The sequence below is a fragment of the Argentina anserina genome, chromosome 4, assembly GCF_933775445.1.
Source record: "Argentina anserina chromosome 4, drPotAnse1.1, whole genome shotgun sequence".
In the NCBI taxonomy this organism is placed as follows: domain Eukaryota; kingdom Viridiplantae; phylum Streptophyta; class Magnoliopsida; order Rosales; family Rosaceae; genus Argentina; species Argentina anserina.
Genome location: NC_065875.1, coordinates 18,776,738 through 18,799,376, shown reverse-complemented (window position 1 = coordinate 18,799,376; position 22,639 = coordinate 18,776,738). Strand labels below are relative to the sequence as shown.

The window sequence follows — 22,639 nt, the reverse complement described above, 5'->3', positions numbered from 1 at the left end:
CAAAAAATAATTTATTTAACAATAAAGGTAAGGACTTGAATTAAATACCATTCTAGTCCTTTTCTCCTCTTCTTGCTGATATGATGAGTCCCTGACATTGATTAGGTTGAGATGTATAATTTTGGGTGATATCATTTCAGATCCACTGTTCTTCTGCTTAGACAATTGTAATGCAGCCATCTTGGAATGGCATTATATGCATGGTTCTATACACCACATTTCTATTGTATGCCATCATCATTTAGGTCATATACAGTACCCAAATTTAAAAAAAAAACCATCTTTGCTACTTAGCAACACATGATATGTCCTTTTCTTATATTTTTTGTCTATTCAATCATATGACATATCCAAGAGAAACAGAAATTGGAACCCCATTTCTGTGTTTTTGAACGTTGCATTTTTCAACAAGTCATTGGCTGAAAATAAGCCTACCTAAAAAAGCTAACGTTACTTTCTCTTTCCCAGTAAGTCTCCCCATCTTCTTCTTTTTCTTGAAGCTGAGAAGGTTGAGTATGCTTTGGTCGCAGGCTCGTAGCCGAGGAAGAATTTGATGTTGGGAGAGTAGAGGTCGAACATGTAGGTGATGCCGGCTGAGAAATGATTAAGGTGTCTGAATAATTTCTACTGATATTTGTACTGAGTAATGCCATCCTCAAAGACCAGATAGTGTTGTCATCTTCATTTTTCTGGCTGCTTCTCACTCTCTCGTGGACTTTTCTGATAACTCTGGCCCGGCAGCCACAACCCATCAAGACCATTGTGGTTCTGTTCATGGAGAACAGGTCTTTTGATCGCTTGCTAGTATGATTATGGTGGGCTTAAAGAATATCAATTAGACATGCACAAATTATATCACATTACAAATTAGTTTAGCATATGGATGATTGTTAGAGACCTGGACCAAATGCAATAGAACTCCACTTCTGTTGCTTTGTACAATGATATGTAAAAGGGGTTGTTGCAAAACCTACACGTACTCCATTGATATTTTAAACACAACAAATTGAATCAGACTTTTATGCAGATAATTTCTATCACATCTATATTGTATCAGACTTGTCATTTTGCCGCAAAACTGCAGCTTTCATATAGAAATAATGATACAAAAAAATGATCTATATGTGCCTCTTGCTAATTAACTTCTCTGCAGAGTATCAGATGACATATTGCTCTGTCAGCACTTAATTGCTGCATTATCTCAGTAACAACATAGAAGCTAGCTCTAAGATGAGGCACTTGCATGTAATGCCACCAGTGAAGCATAAGTTCCATCCTTGATATTGATCAGTGTCTCATGCTTTCCTTTCTCTGCAATGACTCCATTCTTTACCACTGCAATCAAATCTGCACTTCTAATCGTTGATAACCGATGGGCCACCACCACTGTTGTTCGGTTCACCATAACTCTATCCAATGCATCTTGAACGACTCTTTCAGATTCAGCATCAAGAGCACTGGTGGCCTCATCTAGTAGTAATATCTTCGGAGCCTTCATAATAGCTCGCGCAATTGCCACCCTCTGCTTCTGTCCACCTGACAATTGGACCCCCCGCTCTCCTACGATTGTATCGTAACCCTGCATCAAGTTTTAGAGTTAATATCAACATTCTGAATAATTATTCCAATCTCTATCATAATAGATATAGCTGATGTGACAAACTTTGGTGCATTATCACACCAACATGATGAGATGATCCTATTAACCGTGACTTGCTATGAACTAGTCCTTCTCATTTATGGAGCACATTTGAATGATGATTACATCTCTGTAGTCAAAAGAAATTGAGATTGAAAATATTGATTCAGTGCTTACTTGTTGTAAGCTGCTGATGAACTTGTGGGCATTTGCCATTTCTGCTGCAGCTATAACTTCAGCTTCGGTTGCATTTCCTTCCTTTCCGTATGCAATGTTGGCTCGGATAGTATCATTAAACAGCAGAGGCTCTTGGCTCACCAGCCCCATTTGCTGTCTTAACCACTTCAATTGTAGCTTTTGAATTTCGATCCCATCTAATGTAATGTGACCTGAATCAGGGTCGTAAAATCTCTGCAACAATGAGATCACTGTAGACTTCCCACTACCACTTTCTCCAACCAGAGCAACCGTCTGAAAGAAAAACATTACTCAAATAGTAAGCTCCACAGATCTAAGTTACATGGGTTCAACTATTATGTATTGCATGGAGATGGAGAATGAAATAGTACACAATGTTACCTTGCCATGACGAATGTTCAAGCAAAGGTCCTGGAAGATTGGCACATTGGGTCTAGTTGGATACTTGAAACTGACATGACGTAGTTCAATATCTCCCTTCACATTTTCTATAGTAGTTCCAGAGTCATCACTAGAGTCTATTTTTGACTTGCCGTCAAGAATTGCAAAAATTGAAGCAGCAGAACTCTTTCCTTTACTTATATCAGGGGCTAGAGAGGTCGATTGAGATACTCCAATTGCTGTCATGGTGAGAGCAAAGAAAACCTACAGGCAGGAGAAATAAATGTTAATAGTGAACTGGATATGCAATTAAGAAAAATGAAATCAACTGAATGTTCATGCAGATGCAGTAAAGTAAAGATTTGTATGACAAAGAAAAAGAGCTTACTCGAAACACGTCAGAGAATTGTGTCTTGCCTGCTTCAACAAGTCGAGCTCCAGCATAGAAACTGCAGGCATACACCGAAAATAGCAAAAAGAACGATAACCCAAAACCAATTCCGCTGACTAACCCTTGTCTTATCCCATTCTTAATAGGACCTTGACATTTTTTGTTGTACAGTTCCATCACCTTCTCTTCAGCACAAAAGGAAGCAATTGTTCTAATACTCCCAACAGCATCATTGGCTACTTGGCTTGCGTCCTCGTACATTTTCTGCAACCATATATTATTTATCAATACATGGTCGAATACTAAAGGACTACTCTAAAAACATTAAAGTAAAAATATTTATGCATGGTTAGATAGAATTACCTTTGCATCTGCACTGAACCCCTTCATCAACTTAATTTGAAAATATCCACTTACTCCTAATAAAGGCAGTAGGACAAGGATTATAAGAGCTAATTGCCAATTTGCTACGAAGGAAACAACTAGGCCAACAGCTGCAGTTGCTAAATTCTGAACCAATAAACCTAGTGCGTCTCCAACCAACCCTCTTAGAGAAGCCGCATCTGTAGAAAGCCTTGCCCCAATTGCACCACTTGAATGATCAGGCTCATCAAACCAACTAACGTTCATATAAACCACCTTCTCAAAGCACTTTGATCGAACTCTTCTTATCAACTTACATCCAGCCACACCAAAAAAGTAAGCTCTTGATGGTTGTGCCACCATTGTTGCAACTCCAAGAGCACAAAAGATTAATGCCCAAAACTTTGAATCCTTTCTCAGTTGGTCAGGTGGCTCAAAGAAGGTCTTGATTACACTGGATAATAGTATCCCAAAAACAGGTAAGATGGCTCCATTGACTGCTGCTGATAAAGTACCAAGAAGCAGCACTGGGATCTCTGGCTTGTTCAGGGCAGCCAGGCGGCTAAGTGAGACTTCTGGATGCCCAAATGATGATTCTGGAACATCATCATTTGTTTCAAAGATGCCGATTGCAGTAGGAGCACCACTATATGAGATTGAGAATGAGCGGCGACTACTATTTGCCCTTCCAGATGATCCACGGCTTATGGATCTTAGTAAAGAAAATCTTGGACTAGACTGTCTCCGAGAATCTGAAGAAATATCTGGCCTGTCCTGATCATTTATACCAGTCTGTTCTGACGAAGTTCTCGTTTCTTGTAACCTTATAAGCTGGCTATATGCTCCCTCAGGATCCTTAACTAGCTCAGAATGTGGCCCTATTATATCAGTTAAAAAGATCAGTATCTGCACTTGTCATTTATCAACTTTGACAACTAACAGTAATATTAAGCATGAAAATGGCTAACTAATTAACAAGAATACTATTAGTATATCCATTACCTTGTTCAACAATTGTTCCTCGATGTATGACAGAAATGGTGTCAGCATTCCTTACTGTGCTCAAGCGATGGGCTACTATGACAGTAGTCCGGTTAACCATAATTCTATCTAGTGCCTCCTGCACAACTCTCTCGGATTCTGCATCAAGAGCACTTGTGGCTTCATCTAGAAGTAGAATTCTTGGGTTTTTTAGAATTGCTCGAGCTATAGCAACTCTCTGCTTTTGACCCCCCGACAGTTGAGTTCCATGCTCACCCACCATTGTATCTAGTCCCTAAATGGACAATTCAGAAAAACTACAAATCAGAACAAAGTAATTGAAAGCGTTGAGCTTCAATGTTTAAGTAAAATATACATATATGGTTGTCAGAGTAAGAGTAAGCTCATAAATTAAAGTTCAGTTTAAACCTGAGGGAGCTTGTCTATGAATTTAGCAGCATTGGCGAGCTCAGAAGCAGCCCTTATTTCTTCAGTAGTTGCATCATCCTTCCCATAGGCAATATTATCTCTAATGCTGCAAGTAAACAAAACAGGTTCCTGGCTGACGAGACCTATTTTCTGTCGGATCCATTTCAACTGGAACTCTTTGAGATTGACACCATCAATAAGAACTTCACCAGCCTGTGGATCATAAAACCTCTCAATCAAACTGATTACAGTCGATTTACCACTTCCGCTCTGTCCTACCAAAGCAGCAGTTGCTCCACTAGTTATTGTGAGAGAAAATCCACGGAATATATGTTCATCTGGTCTTGCAGGATAAGTAAAATGAACATCCCTCAGTTCTATGTCTCCTCGGATATCATTTAATTGCTTCCCTTTAGTATCAGAAGCATCTATCTCCGGGTTTCTTTTAATTGTCTCAAACATCTTGTAAGCTGCAGCTTTCCCAGAAGCAAATGCAGCCAAGCATGGAGACGTCTGCCCAAGAGACCTGAAATTTATCAAAAGAATATATAAATACCCTGATCATTATATGTTCACTTACAAGGATGTAGTGAATTTTTAGAGCACCATCAAGCATGTAGTAAATTTTTAGAAAGTGCAACTTACAAGGAGCCAGTCAATACAGCAAAGATTACATTCATGACATCTCCGCCGTTATATCCCTTTTCCAGTATCATTTTTCCGCCATACCATATAGCCAAACCATAACTACAAAAGATAATGAGCATAACTGCACCAATGCCCAACCCAGATGCCAAACCCTCATACACACCAGACTTGTAAGCTTTAGTTAAAGAGGTGTTGTACTTAGTTATAGCTTCTTTCTCCCCTGTAAATGATGCAACCTGCACAAGGAAGGCCCATCTGCATTAGTTCAGTACAGTGAAAGAACGTACAGTAGTGCTTCTTGTACTTAAAAAGGCTGCTTACAGTTCTTATTGAACCAATTGTCTGCTCAACCACAGTTGCACCCACTGAATAAGCATCTTGTCCACGAGATGCCATCTTTGATACAATGAGGCTCATGACAGCACCAGAGATGACAAGAGCGGGTATCGAAGAAAGCATGACCAGGGTAAGGAGCCATCCCTTAACAAAGGCTATGATAAAGCCTCCAAAGAATGTTGCAAATAACTGGATACAAGTTCCTACCTGCAATAAGAGATGGTAAGAAATGATAAAGAGTTCAGAAAAGTAGCAATCAATTGAGGCTATTTTGTGTTCATGTAAATACATACCTTCTCTCCCATGGCCTCCTGAATGAGCACAGTATCACCTGACATCCTCCCAATAATTTCTCCTGTGCTAGTTTCTTTATCAAAAAATCCTACATCTTGCCTCAGTATTGTTTTCAAGTATAAGAATCTTATTCTCGCAGCCTGTCTTTCTCCGGTGATCATCCAACAAGACATCTCTGGAATATAGCAAGCCCGAGTACATCAGTTTCTAACAACCAAGTGTTGAAGACCATTCAAAACTGAAGAATCAAGTTTAATGTACATACGTAAAAATGAAGCAGCTGCAGCTCCCAAAGCCAAGTAGACGAACTTCAGCGCTACCTGAAGAAATGGAACAGACAAAATTAGCTTCGATTGATCCAGTTAGTAAAAGTCCACATGTTGCAGTTTAAGTCACAAATTCTTACCTTCGACACTGTATCAATCACTTCATTGGTATTGCCAGATTCTCCAAAAGCATTAATCACTTCACCCATGATTACGGTCATCAGAGGCTGACACATTCCATTTCCAATAGCGCCAATAGTACCAGCCGACATTAACAAGTAATCCATGGAATCAGCAAATGAGAATAGCTTGAAAAAGGGTACTGCCTTTGTGCTACCCTCCTTGCTCTTGCTTGCATCTTCCTTCTTACCACTACTTTCCGGTCCATTCTGGGATTCCGGCACTGCTGATTGCCTTTCCGATGCGGCAGCCTCCTCTTTGACAACATGATCTCCATCCAAGGGATTTTCCTGGTCACCCATTTCTGTCACAGCAGATGTTATGAGTTGCTTATACTTGAAAAAACAGTCAAACAAGCACTTGAAACAATCAATAAACTTGTTGCTGTTGTGTGACAACAGGCAACACAGATTACTTGGTTTATAAGGTCAGAGCTGCAAAAGAAACACATTTTTTTAACAATCAACATGAATTAGCAAACAAGACTACTTTTTGCTTTCTGGGTAACAAATTGCCAAGCCAACTAACCAAAGAACATATGCCTACTACTCTTTCCAATACAAAACTACACAGAGTACAATTCATCATTGTACCAAAAACAAAAAACAACTACGAAGTCCATGTATTCCTATATTCTTGTGTTCTATGATGGTGCTTTGTGCACGTGTCAGCTTAAGAAAGCAAGAAAACCGCAGTCGAAGCAAATAGCAGAGAATAACAAGAAAGTAAAGGCTTCAAATCAATCAAGAATGCTGGGAATAATCTTTACAAACCAAAGAAGACGATTTGATGAGTTCAGAATAGGAATCAAAAGAAAAAGAAACCAAGTGGGGTGGGACTGTGTGGGAGTCCATGCATGCTAAGCAAGACAATACCACAAGCAATTGATATGCATAACGTACTTGGAAAGCTAACATCACCAAAACAGTGGAGAAAGAGAGTACTGGGAAATCAAGATTACCTCTTTTGAAGGAATGGGTCGATGAATTTGGTTGGGTTTTCCAGCAAGAAGGTTGCTTTATATAGAGGCCAGACCAAAATCTGGGTGCTTACATGGATTGGGGACCCATGTAATGGAATAGTCAAACACCCTTGTTATCCAAGTAAACGAAAACGAAAACAAAAACTCCAGCGACACAGCCAACAACCCACCCTACCAAAATTCTGAATCCTCGCTCAATGGATGACGGGACGGAAGAATGATGGCATTGAACCACGAATATAAGGGGAAAGTAGAGATCAAACATCGTCGGTCCAATATTATGGTCATCGTACATTGGTTAAATTCTAATTTGATGAATTTATACTCAAGCATTTTAGACCATGTATCATGTAAATTGTAATGATTGATCATCTGATATTAGTCAAAATAAATCACATCATAATTTAGAGGACTAATTTATGCTTTACCTTTTTTTTCTTCACGGACAGCATGCATAATTTTTTCTGACCCCTTCACGGAGGGTCTCTTTTTCCTTTTTCTTGATTTAGATCATACTGATGCGGTCCTTTTTGAAACACTTGTGTGATTGACAGAACTCTATTTTTGGTAAATTAGGCGGAATATAGCTTTTACGTAGAACCAGGCCAAATTCATAAAACTACGGGAGGGGCTGATTCCGGACACCACGTTTCACTTGCACCGGCCACCCATGTGCATGTCATGTGCGCTGTTAAATTCATAAACTCCGTTTAAACCAAAGAGATGAATAAGATATTCACAACCCAAATGACCCTCCTAAAACCCAAATGACAGATCTGAGCCTCCTCCCAACCTTAAAATCGAATTTCGGAAATCTAGATTCGGACATCCCATCGATATTGTATTCACTATGAGATGAAGGCCCATTTAAATCGGATATCCATCTTCATTGCGAGAGTAGAGAGCTGGATCACTTTCAATTTTTCATGTTTCACACTACTGTTGTCAGCTCCGGCGCATCTTTTCAATTTTCACTCCCAAAAAAAAGGAAAAAAAGAAAACAGAGTGCATGATCCTTAATTAGAAAATAGGGCTTAGTTGTAGATTAGGTAAATTCCTCATATGGTACTTGATGTTTGGCTATTTGGACAATTTGGGATCTCATGTATGAAAACATACAATTTGGTACCTAAAGTTCTCAAATTTAGACAATTTTGGTACTTATGTCAATTTTGACCATATTTTCAGGGTTATTTCTGTCATCTTATCTCTACTTTACTTTATTTTTTTCATAATACCTTCAAATTACCTCTAAGTTATCACTGAAAATTTGATAACTCATTCACTTAGTATCTGTGATGATTTACGTTTATAATTTTTCATAATGTAGCTATCAATCTAAACTAATTTTAATTATAAGTAATTTAAAAAATATATATTAATAAAAAAATAACAATTGCATAAAGACATTTTATTTCATTTGCAAAAAATAATCAGGATACAATAAGTTTATGAAAAACATATTTATTTTTGATATATGCGAAGTAGATGGTAAGTGGAGTATATATATCAATTTAATTATCTCCAAAGAGGCCACAATTATAGGAAGAAATGAAGAAAATGTGAATTGATAGAGGTACCAAAATGGCTTACAAATGAGAACTTCAGGTACCAAATTATTCGTTTTCATACATCATGTACTAAATTGTTTAAGTAGCTATACTTCATGTACCATAGGAGAAATTAACTTTTATAGATTTGTTAACTACTATTTGCAGGTCGATAATGAAGAACGTCTGCTAAAGATCAATACTTCTAGATAAGGATGATATAAGAATCTCAATTAAGGATCAAGAAGATACCCTTTCCTTCCCTACAGCACCCGTGCTATCTTATGACTTCGGTGAAGGAAAAGTGGAAGTGTGGAACCACGATCTCAGAAAGAAACCCAGAATTGGATTGCAAGTCTTGTTTCCAGATTTTTTTTTTTTTTGAGGTTTCAACATTTAACGGAGACACGGGTCAATATTGATGTTAGTGCCGCACAGTTGCTTGGGATTGTATGATGGCTATTGGTTCACCTCCACATTGTGCCCTGAATTAATTCACATTACAGTGTTTTAATTCATAAAATTCCAAATTACATATATTCCAACCAATATTTATTATACGTACGTATGTAGACAAGTAAGGATTCATAAAATAAGAAGCTATAGTCCAACATTATATGTGTTCATAATTTAGGCAATTATTGGTGGAATTCTATTTCAAATGGTAGGATTACATTAGAAAATATAGATGGAAGAAGAACCATGGAATGCGACAGAGTCAGTAGTCGCTAACAAAATACACAAACCAGTCCTGTGTTTAGGACACGAGGGCTAGCTATGCTTGTGTGTTTGACATTTTTTTAAATTACACACACAGGGACACAATGTATATGATTAATCAAGTAGAATTTAAAAGTTCATTTCAAAGCACTACAAGTCCACAGCTAACGTCGGGGCAGGTCAAATATGAGTTTATAATATTGTATGCTGATAAATTCCTGTCGGAAATGTTGGTCTCGATGTGCATGCAACCAAAGATGGATGATGAAGGAGGTGGAGGACTAATTTAAAACTCAAACGAAACAGATCGATCAAAAGAATGGAACACAGGATCTGACATCACTCATGACCTTGCAGGATTGCAATCATCTCAGCTAGTTAGGGTTCTTAACTTCTTATACGTTGGATTGAGGTGTGAATGCTTGTTTATTGATTAGGTTCCTTAGTTGTTTAACGATAAGGACTATTGGCCTATTTGCCTATTTGGCATGCACCTCACTCTTCCAAGTTTTCAGAAAGTGACAACCCTATAGCTGGGTTATAATATGGTTTAGAAGTCAGAACCCCTGTTTTAATTTATGGTCTTATAGTTTGCTAATAGTTATGATAAATTCGGCAAATTCTAGAAATGGACCTTCTCATTAGTTTGGTGAATTCTTGTCTTAAGTACTAGGCATTTTTAAGATTGATATTCTAGCAACACTAGCTTGGCGCGTAAGAATCAGAATTATTCAACATCGTACGTTCGTTCAAGTTCGTATAAGAAAGGGTTAATATATAACACAAGACGTAGAATTATTCAACAAACTGGCAAATCTAGCTAGCTAGAAAGTACGTAGTAACTGTAAAGTAGTTGCTAGCTAGTTAGTGTGAATAGTATCTCCAATAATTGGTATATATATATATATATATGTGTGTGTGTGTGTGTGTGTGTGCATGTATACGTACACCATATCCCACTTAATTGATATAATGACAATCTTGATGAGTCTCTTTCTTACAGATCAAGGACTGGCCATATGCATTACAGTCAGGAAGATAATCAAAAATTTCGATCACTTGCAATGTTGCATGCACGGATGGAAAATGATGTTATAAATCGCTAAACAGCACTGATGCCACTCATGCCAGCACCAAACATCTCTAGATGTCCAGCTAGTTCGACCTCCTGGTTTGCTTAGTGATTCTTGTCTTACGTAATATGTGTTTGAATGAATTTGTAATGCTTGCTTAGTTATAAAGTATCAGACGTTCTTCATATATTACTAATTTGACAAGCCCGTCAAATTATGTGACAGGCGATCAATTTTTGTCACAATTTAGCAATATAAAAGGAAATATCTAGCTAGCTCTAGCTAGCTATATTGACAATCTAGAAGGACGGAAGACAAGTCCTGAAGGGCCTCTTTCTCATTTCGTAGCTTCTTCTATCAATTTTCTCGTTACTAGCTAGATAACCAAACTATTCTATAACCCCCAGAAAATGTCGAGAAGTTGCGTATGCATGAATGAAAATGAACGGTCGATGTTATAAACCCTAAAAGGCCAAAACCCATCGCTGTGCCAGCCGACAACTATATTCCGGCTTAGCTTTGAGCCTTTGACTGACTGAGATTTGAAGAAAGGATGGTTGTTCAAATTTGGATACTTACTTGTGGGAACGTAGGCAACAAGAAAAGTATGCTGCAGACATATGTCGATGGAATTTGTTCATACTTCACTGTCAGAATATTAATCACCCCAATAATGGCCTAATTAAGTGCCTAAATAAGACATAACGATGGGCCTTCAATCTTTCTTTGGGCTAATCTTTCCTTAGACTAATGTTGATTACCATTTTTCATTAGTCCAGTCCATATGCTTGTGGGGGTTGGGAATATGATATCAATGAAATTAGCTTATCAAATCACCTTTTGTTATAGTTTGATAGATTCTTTTTATTTCGATGATGTTTAGAAGTCGTTTGAATGGTTTGATCACCCTAAAAACATGCTCGAATGAAACATGTAAAGGGAAAGGGTATATGCCTAATGCCCTAACATTAGATACAATATTGATCAATCTCCAAGGAGATTCGAGAACTCAAAATTATTGCATCAATTCACCGATTATGAACCACTTCCACTTTAATTCATGTGCATTACTTCCTGGTACAAAAGAGTATCGCTGACAGGAAGCGCTGACGCACCTATGACCTTAACTCTCATTGTTTAACCTTAGACTGAGTTACAAAAATGAGGACATTTCTGACTATCGGGTCTTAAGATAACTTAGACTCTCTAGTAGTTGACATCTTTACTAGAATTATATGGGTCTAACAGGTTTCAAGTACTCAACAATCTAATAAAAAGGGACTTGTGAATGTTGCACCTACATATTCAGTTAGATTAGAAAATGGGCAAAAATATCATTTTGGTCATCAAAGTATGTTTCGGTTGACACTTTGGTGATTGAACTTTTGAAAACTTCACTTTGGTCATCTAATTATACTACCATGTATGTCACATTAGTCATTTTGTATATTTTCTTTGTAATTGAATATTAAATCCTCATATGTAGGGTCATATTTGTTATTCTAATTAGAAAATAATTAAAGTATTGTGCCAGACAAAATGAAAAAATTGTCATTTGATTACTTTAGGAGGGTGTATTGTATATGGATTTAGTGAGAGTTTTAAAGAAATCTATGGAATTCAACAGTCTATGTGTATTCAATACAAAACTTTTAATTCTCCATACAAGTCTAGGTGTATTCAATTAGGATTTTTAAATGTCATTGTGTAATCCATAAAAGTCTGAGGGTATTCAATCAATACTTTTTAAAATGAATAGAAGTCTGTGGGTATTCAAAATATCATTCATACTTATGAAATTATAAATTCATGGAATCTCATGGACACCACAATCCAAAAATTGTCTAGCCTCTAGACCAAAGATTTTTTATAGACTTTTCCTTATACTTTCTCATTACATTTTGTTTTCTCCACCATTTTTCTTATTTTATTTACCAATTCTTTTTTCTACAACCCAACATGTTTATTCAACCTATGATCCCATGATTGTTTTCTTCTTATGTATGTTATGCTCTTACCTTGTATCTTTATACTTATTAAAATCTCATTCTCATATGTGAACACATGCCCAATGCTAACAATAAAAACAATGACGATGAAAGAAGTACGTAAGAAGAAATGAGAATAATAATCATATCAATGTTCATGAACACCAACGTCTTTAGCTTAAAACTTCATGAACAATTTATTTACTTCTATTTCTTTGGTACCTATTGGTCGATAGATTAAATTCGAATGATTTATTATATTTTCTTATAAATAATCGAGATTATCTAATTTCTTTGTAATAAATACAAGTCATACAACTAATAAATTTGGTTAGAACAAAAATTGTTCTGTAGAAAGTTTTTTTTAGCATACATTAAATCGTCATCCAATAGCACTCACGAGGCGTCAAGGAACCCATAAGACCAACTTAAATGCTTCAGGTGCACTCGAGAGTGAAGCAAATTATCATAGAATCGTGTGCTTGTAGTTGAGAGACATGGTATACACATACATTATGATTACTGAGAAATATATAGAAGACAATCAATAAGAATTATGTGGATTTTATGAGTTAATAAAAGTCTGTAGAAATCAACCAAAAAGTCTGTGGTTGAAATAAGTGGTTTTAATAATTATATGAAAGTCTGTGTATTTTTAAAAGAGTCTGTGGACTTTTCAAAAAGTATGTTAATTAAAATAAATCCACATAAATCTATATACAATACACCATTTTTAATATTCAAACTATAAGGGGAATTAACAAAAAAAATGTAAAATAACAGAGTGACCAATGTGGATCGAAATATACTTCAATGATCAAAGTAATATTTCATCCTAGAAAATAAAGCAAAGTGTTTTCCCATTCTTGTCAATTCTCATTGGCATGAAATTTGCACATACTAGAAACCAAAACTTTGACCTGACCTTTACAATTAAAAAAAGAACGTTGACTCAATAAACAGATGTTTTTTTTTTTTTTGGAAAAAACAAGAGCAGAGCAATGGCCAAAATCGAAAAGCGGCATGCCTTATCATAATGGCTGCTGCTGCAAGATTACAGATAGACCAAACTCTCATAGAGAGAGCTAGCTAGGTACGAATAGTGGATAAGCAGAACGCAGCAACAAATCAAACACCAAGTTTAAGTACAACAATCCCACACAACCAAAAAGCAAACCTTCACTTTCACTGTTAGTGCCACTATTGTCGTCTACTCATTATTATCTACTCTCAGATATTTCAGATTCCCCACTTTGAGATTTCAGAAAGAAAGAACCCGACTTTGAGGTTCGGGAGAGAGATGTATGCAATTGAGGCCTCAATGGCGGCCACCAGCTTCATCAGAAACCCAGTTCGGATCAGACCCACTACTTCACATAACATTCTCAAAACCAAGTCCTTGGTTTGGAATAAGAGCATCAAGTGGCAGTGCAGCAGTAGCAGTAATGTTAGCGTTGACGAGAAGTCTATCTTTTCTGTGACGCCGGCGACCAAGTACGACGTGGATTACTTAGGAGAGAAGACCAAGGGGGATTTGAATGTCAAGCTTGAGAGTCTTGAGGCTTTTGGTAACTTATATTAGTTTGTATTGAGGCATTGCTACTGTCAGTACTGTGTTTGTAGAATTTTGATTTTTGTGTTGCTTTTTATGAACCCATGTAGGAATTGATGGGCAGGCAACTTTGGAAGGTCCAATTGAGGAAGTGGCTAGAATGGAGGCTGAAGAAGCTGAAGGGTTGCTTAAAGATTTGGGTATTCCGGTACTGTCACTCGTTCTTTTTCTGACGAGCACTATTTGCTTTCACTAGTTTTGTTTGATTTGTACTAACTATGTGTTGTCTGTTTTTATATGACTATCCATTGATCATTTCATTATATGGCAGAGTAGTACTTTTGCAGTTAGTCTGTTTATGCTCTCATTTTGGTCCTATATATGAATTTTGTTTGAGAGAGTTTCAAGTCTGTTATTAATGAATGGTCCATGGATCATTTTATTATGGTAGAGTAAAATTTGTGCAGCAATCTCATCTTGTTGAATGATTTATGTACAGAGTCCTTTTTCGTCAAGGCAATCACCTCGTGGAATTTTTTGTAGCCGCACATTGAATCTTCGATCCATTAGTGCCATTGGTTATGATATGGACTACACCTTGATGCATTATAATGTCATTGTAAGTATCAGTTCACTCTCTTCATCGTTTCTCCTTTTTTTTTCTCTGTGTCATAAGCCGTGATTATATAGAGTTATAAGTCCTGCTAGATTGGGATGTGGATTATCTGACATGGGTCTCTGTCTTGTAGGCTTGGGAAGGGAAGGCTTATGACTACTGTATGGACAATTTAAAGAAAGTGGGTTTCCCAGTTGATGGTCTTGCATTTGACCCTGACCTGGTAACATCTACAAATCGGTTCAAAGATATAAAATTATTGACATTTTTGCATTTCATAACATCTGCTAACATTTCTTTCCTTTCCTTTCCTATCTTGTTCCAAATTTTTGTGTAGGTTATTAGAGGCCTCGTCATAGACAAAGAGAAAGGCAACCTAGTGAAGCCTGATCGATTTGGTTATGTAAAAAGGGCTATGCATGGCACAACCATGCTATCTAACCGAGCTGTAAGGTACACTGTGAACCTTTTACTGTGATATGAACAATGACGATTTCAACATACACACAAATGCTTCTAATCTGCTGATAGATCATCAACAAAGATGAAAGTTTGTATTGATCTGATTGTTACTCTGGTCTGCCTGTGTTATGCTCCATTTATCTTTCCCAAAATGCAGCACTTTACGATATTGTTTTCAGAAAACATAAATGGAGTAATATATTTGGCAGTTTTGCTCAAGTTTATTTTCATTGAAGGGAGATGTACGGGAGGGAATTGGTGGACCTCCGGAAGGAAAGTCGATGGGAATTCCTGAATACATTGTTCTCTGTCTCAGAAGCTGTGGCGTATATGCAGGTACTACATTCTCATGGTTAGGTCACTGTCTTAATGTTTTAGATAATTATGATTGCTTTGTTTCAAGTATATTTATATTTGAAGCTATTTCAACTAAAACACGAACCTAATGCAATAAGAAAACCCGCTCTTTTGACACTAATGAAATAATGTTGACCACACTAGCAGTAGTACTGCACACTAATACCAAGGAGTATCGATTTGAACCTTAATTTATATCCTTTTGCTAGATATAATTTTCTCAACAACATATTTACTATATTTATATCATATTTTATTTTCAGATGGTTGATAGATTGGATGATGGAACCATTGCAGCACAACTTGGTCCACTTGATTATAAAGGGCTCTATAAGGCAATAAGCTACGTTTATAGAGCACTGACGTTACTTTTTTCATTCTTCTTTTTAACTCTTGACGTGATTTCAGGCTGTTGGAAGAGCCCTCTTCAGGGCACATGTAGAAGGTCAATTGAAGGTTAGCATATCTTCATGATTTTTTCAGTAAATTAATAATTTAATATCGATTCAGGAGTGTAATATGATTTTGGAATTCATGCAGAGTGAAATAATGTCTAAGCCTGAACTCTTTGTGACACCTGATCCGCAGTTGCCTCTAGCACTTTTGGACCAGAAGGAGGTATGTCTAACAAGATGTTATATATCTTTGTAGAAAATGTGACTTCACACTTTACAGTACTTACTTACCTTGATTATTCCTGCTTTAGGCTGGTAAAAAGCTTCTCCTCATTACCAACTCAGACTATCATTACACAGACACAATGATGCAACATTCCTTTAACAGATATCTTCCTAATGATATGAGTTGGCGGGATCTATTTGACATCGTAAGTGAATATTTTCCAATTAAGTCTGTAAACTCATGCCTTCATGGCATACTATTCTATAGTTTCTACTGTAACAAAGTCTGAGGAGAATATTTTCATTACTTATGCAAGAATTAATACTGAAGTCAATTGCAGTGGTATTTTATTTGCATAATTAACCTTAAGGCGTGCAATTTTATCCATTGAAAAATTTGCAGACATAATTTTTTTTTCCGAAGACTTTGGTCTCCTTGAAATTTGATGATCAGAAAAATTCCTACCAAACTTCCACAGCACCAAGTAAAGTTTTGTGCCTCTCATGTTTATATGCAGGTAATAGTCTCTGCAAGGAAGCCAGAGTTCTTCCAAATGTCACACCCAATGTATGAGGTGGTCACGGGTGAGGGGCTAATGCGTCCATGCTTCAAGGCTGTAACAGGTAATAATGAGTTGAGTTCTTGTGCTTGTTTACCTTTTCTGAATACCTTAAGTTCTTGGCTCTAAGTCTAGTTGTAGTAGCTTTGATTGTCCATTGAATGTACGGTGTTAGACACGTTGTGTATGGACAAAATTTCTTATGTTGGACTTAATAATTAGTTATAGCTGTCGTGACGCATGACTTATGATATATTGTGTTTTCAATCGGAGACTCGTAGTCATGACTTGAGTAGGCGTAATATTTGTTATCGGTACCACATGTGCATCATTGTTGAAGAGATTGAATTCTACAACTTCTAAATTATACCAAGTATGGTCGCTGCTTGCCTCAATTGATTGACTAACTGAGCAAGTGAAACGTGTTGTAACTGTGCTCAAAATGCAAAAGTGCCGTCTGCCCGTCTCAGCTACTAGATTTCTCTATGCACCTTGTATATTTGAGCTGAGGTGAATCAAACAAATCCGCTAAGTAGGCATAACTGTGACAATTACTAAATAGCTATTTTGTTTGTGCTCACCAATTTCCATGCCAGGATAACCAAGTTCCTCAATGTTCTATGCTCACAAAGTATTTGATTATCATATTCTTTCTGAGATACTATTGTCAATGTTCTGTTTGCTTGACTTCTGCAGGGGGATTGTATTCAGGGGGAAGTGCCCAGATGGTTGAGAATTCCCTAAATATCCATGGAGATGAAATACTCTATGTTGGTGATCATATCTACACTGATGTGAGTCAATCCAAAGTCCATCTGCGGTGGCGAACAGCATTGATTCTTCGAGAATTGGAAGAAGAGGTTTGTTTAATGGATCTTCTTCTTATATGCAAAAGAATGAGCTATGCAATTTTAGATCTCATGATCTAAGACGATAGTTTAACCTCATTAAAGTTATGCTTTTGCTACGAAAAGACTCCGTGGCCACAGATTGAACCCAAATAACCCTCTTTCCTGTTGCCTTATATTCTATTCTGTTGGCTGGTTACCTGCTAACTATATTAGTAATTTAGTTACGAGCTTAATAGTTTTGTTTTTGTAGCATCACTGAAGTTTTGAATACTGATAATGGTATCATGAAATTTTTTACTCTGCAGTATAGTGCTTTGATCAGTAGCCGGGGTCACAGAGAGTCACTAATCGAGCTTACAAATCAAAAGGAAGTCGTAGGGGATCTTTTTAATCAACTTCGGCTTGCCTCCCAAAGACGAACAAAAGGGCGTCCTGCTCAAGTAAGCTTTATATTGAACTAGTAATTTCTCCAATCTTAATAATATTTGCCAGGCAAGTAGTTTTTTTTTTTCCTTTTAAGCTGAAACAGTTGTTTCCTCATGAAACAAAACTATTAGAGAGTTTGTCCTTCAGCTTTAATAATTAGAAATAATGATGACCCTCGTTAATTCTTGAGCTGTGGTCTATACTAATTGAGTAATGCAACTATTAAGTCTGGTGTTGCCTCTTAACGAAGTTGATGCTACATAAGTTTCTTTTTATTCATGATACAATGGATTACATAATATTATAAACATTTAGCAAGAAACACAAATTTCCTAATTCAAAAAATGTAGGCCAAAAGATGTTACACTGAAAAAGTAAAGAACATGTATCAAGTGTCTGTTCTTTATATTGTATGATTGTATCTCAAGTGTTGCTATACTTTCAGACCATTGCTGCAACACATTTGGCTGATCAAGAACTCTCAGAGAGCATGCAGAAGCTACTTATTGTTATGCAAAGGCTAGATCAGAAAATTGCTCTGCTGCTAGAATCAGATGGAGAACTCTTCAACAAAAGGTACGAGGAAGTTGGAATGATATGAAACTGATTTTCCAGTACTGGTTTAAACTTTAAAAAATAATATATATCATGTGAACATCAAGTTGATCTTCTGAATTGGTTGTCCATTAGGTGGGGATTTCTTTCCCGGGCAGGATTCTGGGATAAAAGCCACTTGATGAGACAAATTGAGAAGTATGTACTTTTTAACATGTTCAAATTCATAAATCAGATCTCTAGGCATAGCTGTGACAGTAGTTAAACTTTAAGAATCCAATGTCCTCATTGCTGACGCCCTCAATTCCTTTTCATCTTGCAGATATGCTGATATATACACCTCAAGGGTGTCAAATTTCTTACAATATACGCCTTTCATGTATTTCCGCTCTCAGGAACAGGTAAGTAAAGTATCTTGTTGTGCACTAGAGAACTAGGCAACACAGAAAGTGTACTCTGCTAGATTATAGGTCAAACCATGTATGTCAAACTAATACCCTTCTCCCATCAATCTTACACATTGAAAGATCAAGAAGAAAAACATGCTTTGCTGTTCCACTCTGCGAGTGGAATGAGGGATTTGAGATTGTAAATGATAACGATGGAAAAGATAAGAAAACTTAGTACTGTTATTGGTTTCATTCATTTCTGTGGAAAGAAGACTAAATATCTTGTGCCTTTTACCTCTGCAGACGCTGGCTCATGATTCATACTCATACTACTGCTCGAAGATTTATGGCTCTGCTGTGGATGACGAAGCCAATTCTACGTTGTAAACGTGCAATTCCCTTGTAAATATAACTGGCTAATTTATTAGAGTACCCCTATTTCTATTATGATCCAGCGGGATACATGTTAGAAGATTTTGAACGAATAATGTGTAATTTTAAGTCATGAATGCCTCTCCATTAATTTGTCGCTTGTTTATACCTCACTAGTTATGTGAATTGCCTAACTGATGATACATTGGTCAGACTCACAGATCAAGCACTTCCACTCACTTCAGTAATAAACTATTCAAGTGTCAAGTATATAACTGTCCATTAGCTAAATAATGCATGTAAACTTGGTTTAAATGAAAGGAAAATGCTATGTACCCCAAAATTTTCTACCAAAATAACATCCCAAATGATGTGGCGCATGCAATTGGAATTTTAATTTCTCCATTGTATTCCACCAACAAGCCACCATCATCTGACTTTGGAAGAAGATGAATTAGACAAACATAAGTGTCAATCGATCACAATCATGCATCAACCCTGTGATGCCAAAACTTCTTCTCACTTAATTTCCTTCTTTGCTTACAATAGTTTGCATGTGAATATATGATCCCCAGAAGAAGAAGCACACTTCATAATACAAGAAAGAAGATGAGACATCAAAAACTGCGCCATCATGCTTGGGATTGCATTAGTCTGGTGCGTATTATCACTACTGACATTAAGGTTAATTCCTCTTCTTCCTCCATTTGGCTCATATTCAATAAGACTTGCATTTCCACAAACAAATTAATTACACGTTGGAATTAATCAGGTCATTAACTAACTAAAGTAATTAAACGACACGTCGTTCATCCCTTCTTGTTTAAAGCTGAAGTAGCAAAGCAGCAGCAGCAGCAGTAGCAGAAGCTCAAAAGCTCAAATGGAGATGAAGAAGCTGAGATGGGCAATGGACGGAGCCTTCTGGGACCTGGACATCTCAACTCCGAGAACCCTCGACGGCCTGACCCGCCCCGTCCCCGGCGACCCACTTCCTCTGGGTCTTTCCCGCGGCGCCAGGCTCTCCCGGCCCAAACAAATTGACTTCATGCAGCGCTTCATGGCCGCCCCCTTCATCCCCTCCTACGCCGCCGCCCACGGCTTCTCTCTCCAGCGCGTCCTCACCATCCCCGTCGCCGACAACTGGTAAAGCTCTCACCTTTACTGATTTGCCGATGTTAAAGTTTGAGTCTTTATGATGATCAGTGTTTTTAAAGCTCTTATGTAGGTTTGGGACTTTACTGGGTCAGTTCAATTTGCAGAGGTTTGTTTCCTCTGTGAAAAAGAGTGAGGGCCCACCACCGGAGTCAGCTTCTTCATGGGTGAAGACCCTGGGGAAGCACTTACAGGATAAGTCATTGTATGCTCTCTCTTTCTGCTCTGACTTGCTGTTGACTCCTGATGACACATTGCTTTTGAGTGTGGATAGTTATGGTGATGATAACAAGCCTAGGAATAAAGCTTTGTATCAGCACAGGGTAAGGGCATTGCCTTTTGGAAGTTATGGAATGTGTTTCTTGTTGTCGTTGCTTTTGGAAAATCAAGGTTTGTTATGAAGGTTTGGTTGGAATGTTGCTCTTGCAGTTTCCGAATCATAATTTATCGGTGGAGGCAGTTTGGCCGGGGCTTTTTGTGGACAAGGGTGGTGATTATTGGGATGTGCCGTTGTCAATGTTGCTTGATTTGGCTACGGTTGCTTCGGATTCTGGTGCCAGTTATCGTGTGTGCTTGCATCATAACTCGGGGTCGCCTGAGCGTGTTGATAGTGGTCAGAGTGGTGATGAAATACCTGCTGGTTTGCTTCCTGGTTTGGCTGTCAAGGGTGCATTTTCTTATAAGAAGAATTTTGAAATTTGGAGGAGTAATGCTCGGAAGCTGAGAATGGTACAACCTTATGATATTTTCCTTTCAAATCCTCATGTTTCAGCTTCAGGGATTATTGGTAAGGCACAGCCATTTCCATTTGCTGAATTTTATAGGAGATCAAAGTTAGAAATGACCATTGGAGAGATGATAGAGGATTTTTATATAAGTAATAATTAAACACCATTTGCCTTCCATGAAAGACAAACGCTTTGCTGGACATAAAAAGAAATAAACCATTTTTGTTTTGATTATGTGATAAGCTAAATTTCCTGGTGGTAACGAAAATAAGTTTTTGCGAACATTAAGCTGGGATGAGGTACACTGAATTTCAGTCAAGTACATACTGTATATTGCCCGGGTTGTCTTGTGATTCATGCTGAAATTGTTGAGGGGGATAAATTTGCAATTTGCTCGTTCTTGTGTGAATTATCTTTTGCATTTTGCCTTAGCTTAGCCAACCCCTTACAGTAGGTTTGTTGGTTTAGCATCCTGACCATTGTGGATGCATATACTTAATGCTAGGCTTATATATCTAGGTGCTTAATGCATATGCTTAATGCTAGTCTTATATATATAGTCTTATACATATGCTTAATACTTCAAATTCATGCTTCTATATATAGGTGTTGCTATGACTGCCTGTTTTAATGAGGGTGCGGCTAGGTCACAGATTGAGGATGATGATCCTCAGGGTTTTAGAGGCCTTAGTCTTCAGGCTCCTGCAGTAAAATCTGCCCTTCTAGCAGATGCTTTTGCATCTGCATCATTTTCAGCACAACACGGAAACTTCCAAAGACTATTTCTAGATCTTACTCGTTTTCATGCCCACCTGGATTTTCCTTCTGGAGCTAAATTTCTTTCGGGTGCCACACATCTAGCAGAAGATTATTTCAATTCTCAAAAGCCAAATTTGGAAGCGATTCAGGATATATGCCCCAACACCACCCTTTCTCTTCAGCAGCAGGTATATATCTGATAAATCCTGATTTCTATTTTAGCAAAATACATCGTAGAAATTCCAAATTTGTTTTCAGAAGAAAGAAGTACTTGGCTTATAAGCATCTTGTTTATTTTACTTTTGTAATATATTCTTCTCTTGATTGAAGAGCACTGGCATTATAGATAATTGTTCTGATAGTGTCCTAAGCTCAGGATCTCATATAGTCAATAACAAGTTCCAAATATCTGTGCAGATTGCTGGACCTTTCAGTTTCAGGGTTGATTCTAAAGTTGCAGTTGAATTAAGAAACCAAAACTGGAATATACGCATGGACGAGCCTGTATTCGCCCTCGAGTATGCACTGCAAGTCCTTGGTTCAGCTAAAGCCGTTGCTTGGTATTCCCCAAAGCACCAAGAAGGCATGATGGAGCTTCGTTTTTACGAGACATAGAATCATGTAACCTTAGTCTTGTAGAGTTATTTATTTGGCTCACATCGGCTCCAATCCAGAAATCTTCTGACACCATAAGTGATGTATTATTGAAGATTTTATTACAGAGAAATGCCATGATAATAGTGGTCATTGGAAATCTGTTTGGGCTTCAAACATTGTACTGGAATTAATTTTAAAGTCTGACGAATTCACCAAATTATAAG

At 37.4% G+C, this 22,639-nt stretch overlaps 3 protein-coding genes across 3 annotated transcripts; 2 read left to right on the top strand and 1 right to left on the bottom strand.

The window, feature by feature from the left end:
• Positions 1 to 1,004: 1,004 nt before the first annotated feature.
• Positions 1,005 to 6,838, bottom strand: LOC126792954 (ABC transporter B family member 4-like). Its single transcript, XM_050519480.1, has 12 exons — positions 6,067 to 6,838; positions 5,926 to 5,980; positions 5,660 to 5,835; positions 5,352 to 5,573; positions 5,028 to 5,266; positions 4,383 to 4,908; positions 3,975 to 4,248; positions 2,973 to 3,850; positions 2,607 to 2,873; positions 2,219 to 2,482; positions 1,817 to 2,110; positions 1,005 to 1,579 (listed from the first exon to the last, which is right to left on the bottom strand). The coding sequence occupies exons 1-12, from the start codon at positions 6,406 to 6,408 to the stop codon at positions 1,226 to 1,228; spliced, it is 3,891 nt and encodes a 1,296-aa protein (XP_050375437.1). The 5' UTR covers positions 6,409 to 6,838; the 3' UTR covers positions 1,005 to 1,225.
• A 6,654-nt stretch (positions 6,839 to 13,492) lies between these two features.
• LOC126790310 (uncharacterized) lies at positions 13,493 to 19,332 on the top strand. The gene is made up of 17 exons (XM_050516500.1): positions 13,493 to 13,987; positions 14,082 to 14,179; positions 14,471 to 14,590; positions 14,721 to 14,810; positions 14,925 to 15,040; positions 15,286 to 15,385; positions 15,670 to 15,741; positions 15,815 to 15,862; positions 15,947 to 16,024; positions 16,113 to 16,232; positions 16,545 to 16,650; positions 17,283 to 17,446; positions 17,743 to 17,877; positions 18,309 to 18,439; positions 18,554 to 18,616; positions 18,741 to 18,819; positions 19,111 to 19,332. The coding sequence occupies exons 1-17, from the start codon at positions 13,720 to 13,722 to the stop codon at positions 19,192 to 19,194; spliced, it is 1,872 nt and encodes a 623-aa protein (XP_050372457.1). The 5' UTR covers positions 13,493 to 13,719; the 3' UTR covers positions 19,195 to 19,332.
• Positions 19,333 to 20,042: 710 nt separating this feature from the next.
• On the top strand, positions 20,043 to 22,614 carry LOC126791074 (protein TRIGALACTOSYLDIACYLGLYCEROL 4, chloroplastic). Its single transcript, XM_050517477.1, has 5 exons — positions 20,043 to 20,322; positions 20,405 to 20,654; positions 20,761 to 21,118; positions 21,666 to 22,006; positions 22,236 to 22,614. The coding sequence occupies exons 1-5, from the start codon at positions 20,060 to 20,062 to the stop codon at positions 22,431 to 22,433; spliced, it is 1,410 nt and encodes a 469-aa protein (XP_050373434.1). The 5' UTR covers positions 20,043 to 20,059; the 3' UTR covers positions 22,434 to 22,614.
• Positions 22,615 to 22,639: the final 25 nt, after the last annotated feature.

Bases quoted from the DNA above. Each gene is read 5' to 3' on its own strand.
- LOC126792954 (XM_050519480.1), bottom strand. From the start codon at position 6,408: ATGGGTGACCAGGAAAATCCCTTGGATGGAGATCATGTTGTCAAAGAG. The intron at 5,836-5,925 runs GTATGTACATTA...GCTATATTCCAG, and splicing joins TGCAGCTGCTTCATTTTTAC to AGATGTCTTGTTGGATGATC. The intron at 1,580-1,816 runs GTAAGCACTGAA...AACTTGATGCAG, and splicing joins TCATCAGCAGCTTACAACAA to GGTTACGATACAATCGTAGG.
- LOC126790310 (XM_050516500.1), top strand. From the start codon at position 13,720: ATGTATGCAATTGAGGCCTCAATGGCGGCCACCAGCTTCATCAGAAAC. The intron at 15,386-15,669 runs GTACTACATTCT...TTTTATTTTCAG, and splicing joins AAGCTGTGGCGTATATGCAG to ATGGTTGATAGATTGGATGA. The intron at 17,878-18,308 runs GTAAGCTTTATA...CTATACTTTCAG, and splicing joins CAAAAGGGCGTCCTGCTCAA to ACCATTGCTGCAACACATTT.
- LOC126791074 (XM_050517477.1), top strand. From the start codon at position 20,060: ATGGAGATGAAGAAGCTGAGATGGGCAATGGACGGAGCCTTCTGGGAC. The intron at 20,323-20,404 runs GTAAAGCTCTCA...GCTCTTATGTAG, and splicing joins ATCCCCGTCGCCGACAACTG to GTTTGGGACTTTACTGGGTC. The intron at 20,655-20,760 runs GTAAGGGCATTG...TTGCTCTTGCAG, and splicing joins AAGCTTTGTATCAGCACAGG to TTTCCGAATCATAATTTATC.